At 43.7% G+C, this 12,942-nt stretch overlaps 1 protein-coding gene across 7 annotated transcripts in view; it reads right to left on the bottom strand.

Annotated features, from left to right (window-relative positions):
• The window catches only part of MTMR1 (myotubularin related protein 1), a 77,222-nt gene that overhangs the window by 11,223 nt on the left and 53,057 nt on the right, over positions 1 to 12,942 (bottom strand). For all 7 annotated transcript variants that reach the window (XM_017350863.4, XM_070067220.2, XM_017350861.4 and 4 more), the window contains one exon: positions 5,789 to 5,881. In XM_017350863.4, coding sequence (XP_017206352.2) covers positions 5,789 to 5,881 — 93 coding nt within the window. The remainder of the gene's footprint in view (positions 1 to 5,788; positions 5,882 to 12,942) is intronic.

Genomic DNA, 12,942 nt, shown 5'->3' with positions numbered 1-12,942 from the left:
ATTAATTCTTCTGCCAGACATTGCAACAGGCAGCACAGAACTGCGACCTTGACAGAAGAGAAACAAAGGAGTCCTACCATTGTCACAGCCTCCCACCTGGAGTCACGTTCTGGGCCACAGAGCAGGGAGAAGGGATTCCAGGTATTACATAATGCCAAAAGTGACCAAGAAGAAATAGAAGATCTAAACAGCTCTGCATGTAGCAAAGAAACAACTCACATCCCCAAACCTTATCAGTATATAAGGAAACTGAACTTGGCAGTAATATGAAAAGGATAATACAACATGACCAAATGGAATTATCTCAAGAATACAAAGCTGGCTTGAAAATCAATGCTACAAAAGAATCAATTACTATAACTCACCATATTAAAGAGCAAAGAAGAAAAACCACATGATCATCTCAACTGTTTTAGGTAATTCTTAATGGACTTTTGCAGAATTCCAATGAAGACTATTTCATTGCCAGCAGGTTCTAGCCAGTAGCTGGCATTATCAGCCATGACACAATCTGGAATTGATAACAATGATCCTAACAGCAAACATATATACTGGGTGCCTATCATATGCCAGAATTGTAATTTAAAAACGGAGTAAAATGTCATCGCCTATGGAATAAAAAAAAGCCGACTAGAACAAAACCAAATGAACCTACCTAGCATTTTTTTCCAATCGGCATGGCGTTTACATGGCATAGTGATCGATACTTATATCACCAGAGTGACAATCAGAATGACTGATAGACAAATTTATTCTTCAGCCTAATCTTACTACTTGATTAAATTAGTGACAGACTTTCAACTAGAAGCAACAGTTAACCCAAAGACTGTTATTTTCCTCACCAGGCAGTTACTTGGTTTCCTGGGATTAAGACTTGCCCCTCAAGGCCGACACTGTGCCTCAGTGGGTTAATGCCCTGGCCTGAAGCGCCAGCATCCCAAATGGGCACCGGTTCGAGACCCGGCTGCCCACTTCTGATCCAGCTCTCTGCTATGACCTGGGAAAGCAGTAGAAGATGGCCCAAGTCCTTGGGCCCCTGCACCCATGTGGGAGACCCGGAAGAAGCTCTTGGCTTCGGATCGGCACAGCTCTGGCTGTTGCGGCCAATTGGGGAGTGAACCATCGGATGGAAAACTCTTTCCTTCTCTCCCCTCTGGCTCTCCTCTCTCTGTGTAACCCTGACTTTCAAATAAATTAATCTTAAAAAAAAAAAAAGACTTGCCCCTCCCTCCATCTTAAGGATTGCTCTCATAGAAATATATACTCTCTCCTAAGGCATTCCATCAGAATATTACTTCTGCAGACACCTCTGGAAATAGCTGTGGTGGTTGGTCTTGTTCTTAGCTGAACGACATCAAGGTCATTTGTCTGGCTGAAATGCGCTGATAGCCACTCCTTTCCTGGAGCCTTTAATGCTATCCCCCACAACTCCAACTGCGGCCTCATATTCCAAACGGCTATCTTTTAAAAGGCCAAGCACACTATGTCCACTTTCCCCCAGCATTTCTCTATGCTAATTATATCCTATTCATAAATTATTGATACCACAGAATTTATAAATTTTAAGCAAATCTGACACATCTATGTATATTGAAGTCTTATTAAATCAAGGACATAAAGATCTAGGGTTTTTTGTCCTACACTTTATTTTTAAATATTTAAAAGGAAACATTTACTAATATGTCAGTGAATTATTGACCCTTTAAAAAGCCATATGAGGGGCTGGCGCTGTGGCGCAGCAGGTTAACACCCTGACCTGAAGTGCTGGCATCCCATGTGGGCGCTGGTTCGAGACCGGCTGCTCTACTTCCAATCCAGCTCTCTGCTATGGCCTGGGAAAGCAGCAGAAGATGGCCCAAGCCCTTGGGCCCCTGCATCCGCATGGGAGACCTGGAAGAAGCTCCTGGCTTCAGATAGGTTCAGCCCCGGCTGTTGGGGCCAATTGGGGAGTGAACCATCAGATGGAAGACCTCTCTCTCTCTCTCTCTGTGTAACTCTGACCTTCAAATAAATAAATAAATAAATAAATCTTAAAAAAAAAAAGCCATACAAGTTCTGTAAGTCTGAATATTGGCATTCCCCAAAAGTTTCTATGTTGATATCCTAACCCCCAAAGGATACTATCAGGAGGTGGAACCTTTGGGAGGCAATCAGGTCATGAAGATGGGAGCTCTCATGAATGGGATTAGTGCCCTTATGAAAAAGGCCCAAGAGAATCCCCTTATTCCTTTTGCCATATGAGATTATAGTGAGGAGATGGCTATCTACGTACCAAGGAGCAAGGCCCTCACCACCAAACACTGAATCTGCCGGCATCTTGATCTTGGACTACCCAACCTTAAGAACTGTGAGAAATACATTTCCGTTGTTTATAAGCCACCAAGGTATGGTCTTTTGTCACAGCAGACTGAACAGACTAAGGTGAATGAGTAATTCATCCCTAGCCCCGAGCCTGCCTCTGGATTGGTGAATTTGGGCTGGTGTAGTGCCTTATTCTGGGTGACTGAGTCAGAGGTGTGGGAGGTCCACATGGGCAGTACTCACTGGAAGCACATCAACACCCACAAAAGCTGGAAAACAAAGGCCCCATCTATTCATGTGTAGTCCTGACTGCCATTCATGCTCAACTCGGAAAACGACTCATTAGAGGAAGCAATAGCTGCTAGAGTAATTGTAAATAAAGGACTGAGTCTCTGCTGCTTGCAGTAGCCTCTTGTTCTGGAAACTATACCATTTGCCTAAAAAGTAGAGTTTCAAACACTCCAGAGTCATCTATGTTACAATTTTATATTTCTAGAGTAACAAAAATACTATTGAGTAGTAAACATATCCAAAATAGTAGAGTCTATTAGACTATGAGTATCATAAAATATCTGAGAGTCTTGCCTAGATTATTTCAATGATTTTTCCCTTCTTTTCCTATCACTTTGTCCACATACAGACTAGTTCATTATATTCTGAGAGTTCTGCTAAGTTTACACTCAATTAGCTTACTTGATTTAGCAGTAGGAAACTAAAACTAAGTTCATCCTGTTATATAAATGCACCTTTTACTAACCTGCATATCTTACTCACTTGTGAATTAATTGATGGAGACTGCCCATCGATGCTTCTAATGGGTTAACAAGGTTATTTTTAAAATACATTAATTATACACACACTTCATGGACAGAATCTTAGCTGTGAGCGGCGGCCAAAATCTTCTAATCTAAACTCCTTATTATTTTTCTTAAAATCCAATAAGCAGGCCAGTATTATAGTATAGCAGGTAAAGTTGCCATCTGTGATGCTGGCATCCCATGTGAGCACCAGTTCGTGTCCTGGCTGCTTCATTTCCAATCCAGCTCCCTGCTAATGTGCCTGGGAAAGCAGCAGAAAATGACCCAAGTCCTTAGGCCCCTGCACCCACGTGGGAGACCCAGAAGAAGCTCCTGGTTTTGGACCAGCTCAGCTCTGGCCATTGCGGCCATTTGGGGAGTGAGCCAACTGTTGGAAGGTCATTCTCATTCTCGTATTCATTCACTCTCTCTCTCCCTGCCCCATGTATGCTTCCCTCTCTAACTCTGCCTTTCAAATAGATAGATAGATAGATAGATAGATAGATAGATAGATAGATAGATAGATAGATGAATAAATAAATCTTTTTAAAAGATTAAACAGGAGAATAGGCACTAACCAATGCGAACAATGAAAATCACTTTGAAGATCTTAAAATACACCCATACCCACACCCACACACCCCTAGGTATTTGGAAGGAAGAACACACTTCACAACCATAAAAATGGTACTTACTCCTTTAGAGGCACTAGAATTATTTTTTGTGTACCAACTTTTCATACAATTTTTCTAAGATGGGTTTCATGCTTTCTTAACCTGAATTTAACAGTAATTAATTTTGATATTGGTTCATCATCAATACAAATCGCACTATAAAACACTTAAGTCCTCTGGGCAGCCTCTATGCCTTTTGGGCATGTGTTTGCTGTTACCTGTCACTTGTGTCATCTCCATGCCTCCCTTTGAGACCAACCCTCTTACTGTAGTACTCTACCTAACAGCTACTTTCACTCTGTTGGACCTGGCACTCAGACCATGTTGATACCAGACCTGAAGGAGTCAGTTCCAGGTGTCCCCTGGCAGCTTGTCAGAAATGCAGCAGTGCAGGCCCTGTCCTGACCCACTGACTCAAACTCTGCCTCTCACCAAGAAGCTGGGGGAACTTGTGGGTTCTCCGGCATTGAACAGAGTGGATCTAGGGCAGTGGTCTCAAATTGGAGCATGCTTCAGAAGCCCCTGGCAGGCTTGTGAAGCCACTGTGCTCGGCCCCTCTCCTACAGCTTGAGCAGGCCTGCAGCAGGGCCAGCCTGAAACTGGCATCTCTAACAAGTCCTAGGGGATGCTGAGGCTGCCAGTCCTTGTACCACATGTGGAACTACCAGTCTGGACCTCTGGTCCTCAGGCTCATTTGCATATCTCAGTCACTTGGGCCTGCCCCGGATGTACCAGAGAAGATACTACAGACATTCCCAGGTGCTGGCAGTGGGCACTTAAGGTGGAGATTCCATCACTTTGGCTCCTCCTTAGGGCAGAGCTGCTGGGGAGCTGTCCATGCTGAGATCAAGACAGGCAGCACAGGCAGTGGGGTGATTTTCAACTTTCTTTCACCCCAACGCACAACTCTCATCAGTAACAGTAACTCAGTGGGGAATTGGCTGGTATTTCACAACTTTCAGATAGATATTGTTGCAGAAGGGCCCAGAGTGACTGCGATAGCCTGCCAGGAAGATCAGTCTGGAGTATCCTGGCTTCTGACAGAATCCCTGCAGGTCACCAGCAGCTCTGTGGCTGATTCCCTTTTCTGTGACCAAAGCAGCCAAGGCCAGAGACTCTGGCAGAAGAATTGGATGGAGAGAATCCAGACCCTGCTCCTCTGTTCCCTAACTTACCCTTTTTCTTGCAGCCCCATTCTCAGGCTGGATAGGAGGCCTTGAGAGAACTACTCTCTCTTATGCTTCCTCCCTCCCTTTCTCTGCTTCCAACACCATTTCTCTAGCATGCTTTCATATTAAGAGGCTAAGACCCCAAATGCAGATTTAGATGTTGGACACATGGAAAAGACAGTGTTAGCTCTGTGGACTGCTCTGAACTCAAGCCATTGGGCCTGACTAACTCAGAGAAGGGGATCCCTGCAAACCTCCCTTGCTTACCTGGGCCCTGTGCATTGGAACTGGAGAACTAAGCACTAGCTAATGACAAAATACTACAAAGCTTCCTATCTTCGATTGGTTTTGGGATATGCACTTCCCTCAGTGACTCTGGGACAGGAGGGGCTGTGGCCCAGAGCAGAAAGTAGAGGTTCCTAGAATCCCTTGTCTAGTCCTATTTACTAGCATTTCAGCCACACCCCCATTTCTAACATGTGTCCAAGTCTGATATTAGCTATACACCAGGAGACTGTGTTTCCTTAACCTAACCAAATAGAAGTACTAGCGGCAGAACTAATAAAGAGTGGGGGCCTTGGTTCGTACAGTGGGTGGACAAGAGGAGTGACAAAAAACATTTGCAGAAGAAAAGTACCTTTTGGTGTTAAATCGGTTGTTTGCAATTTTCTGCTTATATTTTTAAGTGTACCAGAATAAAACCATATTAAATAACTGAAAGGGTCATATTTGGCACACACATTCATTCTGGATGCAACAGCAATGAAAGTATATCTGATCTTCAACTCTATGATACATTTGAATCAAACACTAGATACAAGTCAAAAACATACTTGAAATCTCTCACCTGTCTTGTCATTTGCCACACACAATCAATAAACTGAAGAAATATAGGTGATCTGTCAGCATCTGCATGGTTGTCATCACCATGGCCTACTCGCTGAAAAGAAACAAAATGTTAAATATTTTCATGGATGCTGTGGTACTTTTTATTTAAAAAAACATTTATTTTATTTATTTGAAAGACAGAATCACAGAGAGAGGCAGCGAGAGGTCTTCCATCAGGTGGTTCACTCCCTAAATGGCCTCAAGGGCTGGAGCTGAACTGATCCGAAGCCAGGAGTCAGGAGATTCTTCCAGATCTCCCATGTGGTTGCAGGGGTCCAAGGACTTGGGCCATCCTCTGCTGCTTTCCCAGGCACATTAGCAAGATCTGGATCAGAAGTGGAGCAGCCAGAACTCAAAACAGGTGCCCATATGGGATGCTAGCACTGTAGGCCAGGGCTTTAACCCACTGTACCACAGTACCAGCAGCTATGGTAATTTTGAAAGTCAAATTAAACTTACTGGCAGCAAGAATCACGATTCAACAGGCGTAAAAGAATTCTTGGCATTATGGTAATGAAATCCAAGGCTATTCATCAAGGGGCGAGCATTTCTCTTAGTGGTTAAAATGCCCACATCTCACACCAGACTGCCTGAGTGCAAGTCCTGTCTCCACTCTTGATTCCAGTTTCCTGCTAATGAGCACCCTGAGAGACAGCAGGTGATGGCTCAAGTACCTGGGTCTCTGCCACCCATATGGGAGACCTGGATGGAGCTCCCAGCTTCTGGCTTCAGCGTGGTCCAGCCTAGATTGTTGCAGACATTTGGGGAGGTAATTAGTGAATGAGAGAGATCTCTGTCTGTCTCTTCCCCCCACCTTCTTTCTCTACATATCAAATAAATAAATTTAAAATATTCTCTGAGGGGCTGGCATTGTGGCATAGCAGGTTAAGCTGCCGCCTGCAACACTGGCATCCCGTATGAATACAGGTTTGAGTATTAGCTGCTCTATTTCTGATCCGGCTCCTTGCTAATATGCCTGGAAAAGCAGCAGAAGGTGATCCAAGTGCTTGGGCCCTTGCCACCTATGTGGGAAACCCAGAAGCTGCTCCTGGCTCCTGGCTTTGGGCTTATCCAACTCTGGCTATTGCCATTATCTGGGGAGTGAACCAGTGGATGGAAGATCTCCTGGTCCCCCATCCCCTGTAACTCTGCTTTTCAAGCAAATAAATGCATCTTTAAAAAATATTTTCTGAATTAAACTGACTTTCCATTACTCTTTGGAATCAAAATTTCAGTTTATAAGTTGATTGTTTTATGATCCCTTTAATATAGCTGTTATCAAGAAATGATAAGGAACTCGTTAACAAACTTTTCAGTTCAAATAATGAGGTCAATACCAGCTACCACACCAAGTACATGTCATCACTGTGCAACTACCAATCAATGCCACACAATGCATATTATGAATGCCATTTTCTAAGCATATATAAAACAATTTTCTATTGTTCATAAATGTCAGGAAGTTTGATATTTAAATAATGACTAATCATTAGCAAGTTTTTTTTTTTTAGAAAACAAAATTCAAAAACATAAGAAAATTCCTCCAAACAAGCCCAATATAGCTAAGAACAAATTTAGCTAAGATTATAAAGCAACTTTACTGCATTTAAGAGTACTTTTTTTTTTAACTTTTATTTAATGAATATAAATTTCCAAAGTACGATTTATGGATTACAATGGCTTCCCCCCCATACCGTCCCTCCCACTCACAACCCTCCCCTTTCCCACTCCCTCTCCCCTTCCATTCACATCAAGATTCATTTTCGATTATCTTAATATACAGAAGATCAGCTTAGTATACATTAAGTAAGGATTTCAACAGTTTGCTCCCACACAGAAACATAAAGTGAAAAATAATAGATGATTTTTTTTAAATGATGATGAAATCAGATCAGACCTATTGTCATGTTTAATCCCAGTGAGAGTCAAGTTGGGAGTTGATAATTTCTTTCTTTTTTTTTTTTTTTTTACAGAGGATCAGTTTAGTATGCATTAAGTAAAGATTTCAACAGTTTGCACCCCCATAGAAACACAAAGTGAAATATATTGTTTGAGTACTCGTTATAGCATTAAATCTCAATGCACAGCACATTAAGGACAGAGATCCTACATGAGGAGTAAGTGCACAGTGACTCCTGTTGTTGACTTTACCAATTGACACTCCTTAGCAATCATTAGCAAGTTTTAGCCAATTCTAGTTGCCTGAAAGATCCCTAAATTCTTACTCTAGAAATAGTAATGAGGTAGAGTTCTTGTTTCAGACAGTCCAGCATATTTCATTTCTTATAAGATTTTAATAGGTTCATACTAAAATGGTAAGAGAATATCCTCAAACATATAAATAGAATTGCCAAAATCAATGAAAGTACCATAAGTAAAAAGCCAGCTAAATAATGAGCAGAGAAGTTTTAAATAATCTGCTAAGCAAAAGGATGAGAAAGAAAGAAAAAACATTATGAAGATATAAGGCAATCACCACACAGAGGAAAAATAATCTAAGAAACTGCCATATAGAAAGATGTAAAAACAAGATGGTCAAGTCAATGGAAACAGCTTAGAGTAACAGTGTGTTAGCATCTTTTTAAAAATGGACATCAGCCTTCATCTGTGCTGGATTTTTGGGGTTGGGCAGTTGCAAGGGTGAAAGGGTGGGGTCCTCTGGGGGCACTGCGGAGGTGGCACCACCACGTCTATCAACATTATCCAGTCTTCTCCACCCCCATTTTTTATCCCAATTAGAAACAGTGTGTTGCATTGTCTGGTAATTAATGTAATATGGGGGAAGGAAAAGGTTTTGGAATTGGAAAACCTGGGAGTAGAGGCCACTGTGCCATCATGAGCCTCCGTTTCTTAAACTGTAAACAGAGGGTGACTGTAAAACTGCTTTGTAAAATATAAAACTATATGTACAAAAATTCTGGTGAAATATACATGGCAGAAAATGTACCATTTTAACTACTTTTAAGTGCACAGTGCAGTGGCATTAAGTACATTCAAATAATCGTGTAACCATCATCACCATCCATCTCCACAACTTTTTCATCTTCCCAAACTGAAACTGTCTCAATTAACCACCAACTTGCCACACCCCTCTCCTCCCCCAGTCCCTTAGCAACCACCATTCCACTTTGTCAATGAATTTGACAATTTCTAGGTTCTTCAAAGTGGAAACATTTAATATTTATGCTTTTTGTGACTGGCTTATTTCACTTGGCATGTTTTCTATTGTATTTAAGATTAATTTATTTGAAAGGCAGAGTTACAGAGAGGAGGGGAGGGGGCAGAGGGGAGGGGGAGGAGGGAGATCTTCAATCCTCTGGTTCACTACCCAAATAGCCACAATGACTGGGGCTGGGCCAGCCCAAAGCCAGGAGCCTAGAACTCCATCTGGGTCTTGATGTGTGTCACAGGGGACCAAATACTTGGACCATTTTCTACTGCTTTCCTTGACGCAAGGGAGCTGGATCTTTCAAGTCTGGAACCAGTTGCTCATATGGGATGCTGGTATTTGCAGGCTGTGATACAGGCTTAACCAGCTGTATCACAATGCCAATCCCAAGCAAAATGTTTTCAAGGTTTATTCATGTCATAGCACATGTCAGAATTTCCTTTTACTGAATAATATCCACTGCATATACAGACCACAGTTCGTTGTTCTATTCATCTGTTGATGGATACTTGGGTTGATTTCACCTTTGGGCTATTGTGAATAATACTACCAACAACTATGGCTGTACAAATATGTTTGAGTCCTTGTTTGCACATCTTTTGGGTATACACCCGTAAGTGGAACTGCTAGATCATATGGTAATTTTTTTTTGAGAAATTACCATGCTATTTTTCATCAGTTGTATGCATTGCTTTATTTCTCCACTTCCCTTCTAGAAAATAATTTGTAGAACATGTTCTTCAGTATTTAAGGCAAAAGTTTCATACTGAGTTCACAATTTAGGATTCATTTTTTTCTTTTCCCAGACACCCACTGACCTTCTACAGTATGTAAAAGGCCTGGATCTCAGATTTCAGACATTTTCATGGTGTCTAATAGAGGAATAGTCCTTGACTACGCACCTGAGGTACCAAGACAAATGAGACACAGTACCCATGCTCAATGAGTAATTCATTTGCAGCCTAGGCAAAGGAGAAAAGACTTATACATACAAGGGTAAGAGTATCCAAAATCTTCTGAGCATACAATGGCTAGGGTGATGGCACAAATAAACAAGTGAACCAGTCTATAGGATAGGGTGGGAAAGGCAATGAGGAGGGACAGACAAATCAGTCACACAGGAGGTCTGGTGATGCTTGCTTCCTGGCTGAAAGTGAGAACACACAGTGGGAGATTGGTAGGCACTTGAAACAGGAGTATGGTGGCAGACACTAGAGGAGCCATGAGTAGCTGGGCAAAGATAAGGCCTGGGGGATGAGGCAAGGGGCAGAAGGTGAGAGATGAAGCTGGAGATGTATAATAGAGCCAGTTAGCCCAAGGGCTTCTAGTGTCACACTGAGGAACCACCCACAATCCTACAGGCCTCCGGACGGCACTGAGGGATTCCTACTGTAGAGTGACAGCATCGGATCTGTTTTCTGGAATGCTCCATCTGGATACAACAGGATGATGGAAGTGGATAGGTTGCAGAGATGCTACTTAGCAGATTGGCTAACAGAGATTACAAGGCCTAAATTAAGAGGGCATCAGTGGGGGCCAACACAGTGGTGCAGTGGTTTAAAGCCATGGCCTGCAGCGCTGGCATCACATACGGAGGCCAGTTTGAGTCCTGGCTGCTCTAATTCCAATCCAGCTCCCTGCTAACAGCCTGGGAAAAGCAGTGGACAATGGCCCAAGTGTTTGGGCCCTGCCACCCATGTGGGAGACCTGGAAGAAGCTCCTGGCTTCTGACTTTGGCCTGACCCAGTCCTGGCCATTGCTGCTATCTGGGGAGTGAACCAGCAGAAGGAAGATATCTCTCTCTCCCTCCTCCCACCCCTGTCTTTCTGTAACTCTTTCAAATAAATTAAATCTTTAAAAAAAATAAAGTTGGGTTGGCCGGCACTGTGGCTCACCAGGCTAATCCTCTGCCTGCAGCGCCGGCACCCCAGGTTCTAGTCCCGGTTGGGGCGCCGGATTCTGTCCCGGTTGCTCCTCTTCCAGTCCAGCTCTCTACTGTGGCCCAGGAAGGCAGTGGAGGATGGCCCAAGTCCTTGGGCTCTGTACCCGCATGGGAGACCAGAAGCACCTGGCTCCTGGCTTTGGATCAGTGCGGTGCGCCGGCCGCAGCGGCCATTGGGGGGGGGGTGAACCAATGGAAAAGGAAGACCTTTCTCTCTGTCTCTCTCTCTCACTGTCCAGTCTGTCAAAAAATAAAATAAAATAAAGTTGGGGGTAGGGGCTGAGATCACTAAGGGATTAAGCCTATAGAAAAGAGAAATGATCCAAAGATCGAACCCTGGGGCACCTCAATATTAAGAGGTTGAGGATATGAGGGCTCAGAAGAAGGAAGACAATCAAAAGGCTAGAGACCTACAAGCATAGAGGGAAAAGAAAATTCCAGAAGAAAAATCAACATCATCAAATGCTCAGGCAAGGGGATAGCATTGTAGCACAGCAGGTTAAGCTGTTGCCTGCGATGCCAGCATTCCATATGAGCACCAGTTCAAGTCCTAGCTTATCCAATTCCAATCTAACTCCTTAATGTACCTAGTTTGAAAGCAGAAAATGGCCTAAGTGCTTGAGACCCTGCCACCCATGTGGAAGACCTGGATGGAGTTCTAGGCTCCTGGCTTTGGCCTGGGCCAGTCTTGGCCATTGAAGCCCTTTGGGGAGTGGGCCAACAGTAGGAAGATCTCATTCTGTCTCTCCCTCCCACTAACTCTGCCTTTCAAATAAATAAATAAATCTTTTCAAAACAACACTCAGGAAAAACAAGAGGAGTAGGCAATGTGGCAGTTTTTGACAGCTGTCACAAAACCGGGTGTGTGGGTAGGGCATTGTAATGAGGAAGCCTTGGGTTGGGCCTTTGGCCTAGGGATGAAGCTACCAATTGGAATGCCCATAACCCTTCTCAGAACACCTGGGTTCAAGTCCGAGCTCCATTCCTGATTCTAGCTTCCCGCTAATGTACACTGTGAGGCAGCAGCAGATGACAGCTCAAGTAATTAGTTGGATCTTTACAAGCTCACGTGGAAGACCCAGATTGAGTTCCCAGCTGTCCACCAGCTTGTCCATTATGGGCATTGGAGAAAGGACTAAGTGATGGGAGTGCACTCTCCTCTTTCTCCCTTTCCCTGTCTCTCAAATAAATAACAACAACAAAAAATTAAAGATGCCTGGCTGAAGTGGGTCCAATATAGACCAGAGATAGAGTGACAGTGAATACATTTTTTTAAATTTATTTTATTTATTTGAAAGGCAGAGTTACAGGTTGAGGGAGTGGAGAGAAAGAGAGGTCTTCCACCTGCTGGTTCACTCCCCAGATGGCGGCAACAGTTGGGACTGGGTCAGGGTAAAGCCAGGAGCTTCTTCTGGGTCTCCCAAATGGGTGCAGGGGCCCAAGCACTTGGGTCATCTTCCACTGCTTAGCAGGGAGCTGGATTGGAAGTGGAGAAGCTGGACTTGAACTCGCATCCATATGGGATGCTGATGCTGCAGGTGGTGGTTTAACCTGCTGTGCTACAGCACTGGTCCCAGTGAATACATTCTTTAGGGTATATCAGCATGCTTCTTTTATTTTTTAGAAAGATTTTATTTATTTATTTGAAAGGTAGAGTTACAGAGAGCAAGGGGGAGAGAGAGGGGGAGAGGGAGAGGGAGAGAGAGGAGAGAGAGCGAGCAAGAGCGAGCAGTCTTCCATCCATTGGTTCACTCCCCAAATGGCTGCAATGGCCAGGGCTGGGCCAGGCCTAATCTAGGAGCCAGGAACTCCATCTGGGTCTCCCACATAGGTTGTGAGGCCTAACCATTTGGACCATCTTCTGTGTCTTTCCCAGACACATTAGCAGGGAGCTAGATTGAAAGTGGAGCAGCTATGACTTGCACAATTGCCCATATGGGATGCTGGCTGTGCAGGTGGCAGCTTAATCTGCTCACTACAATGATAGCCCCTGTCAGCATGT

Source organism: Oryctolagus cuniculus, chromosome X (assembly GCF_051225735.1).
Source record: "Oryctolagus cuniculus isolate XC-2025 breed Fujian yellow rabbit chromosome X, ASM5122573v1, whole genome shotgun sequence".
In the NCBI taxonomy this organism is placed as follows: domain Eukaryota; kingdom Metazoa; phylum Chordata; class Mammalia; order Lagomorpha; family Leporidae; genus Oryctolagus; species Oryctolagus cuniculus.
Note: the sequence above shows the minus strand (reverse complement) of the source record. Positions and strands in the feature narration are given on the sequence as shown.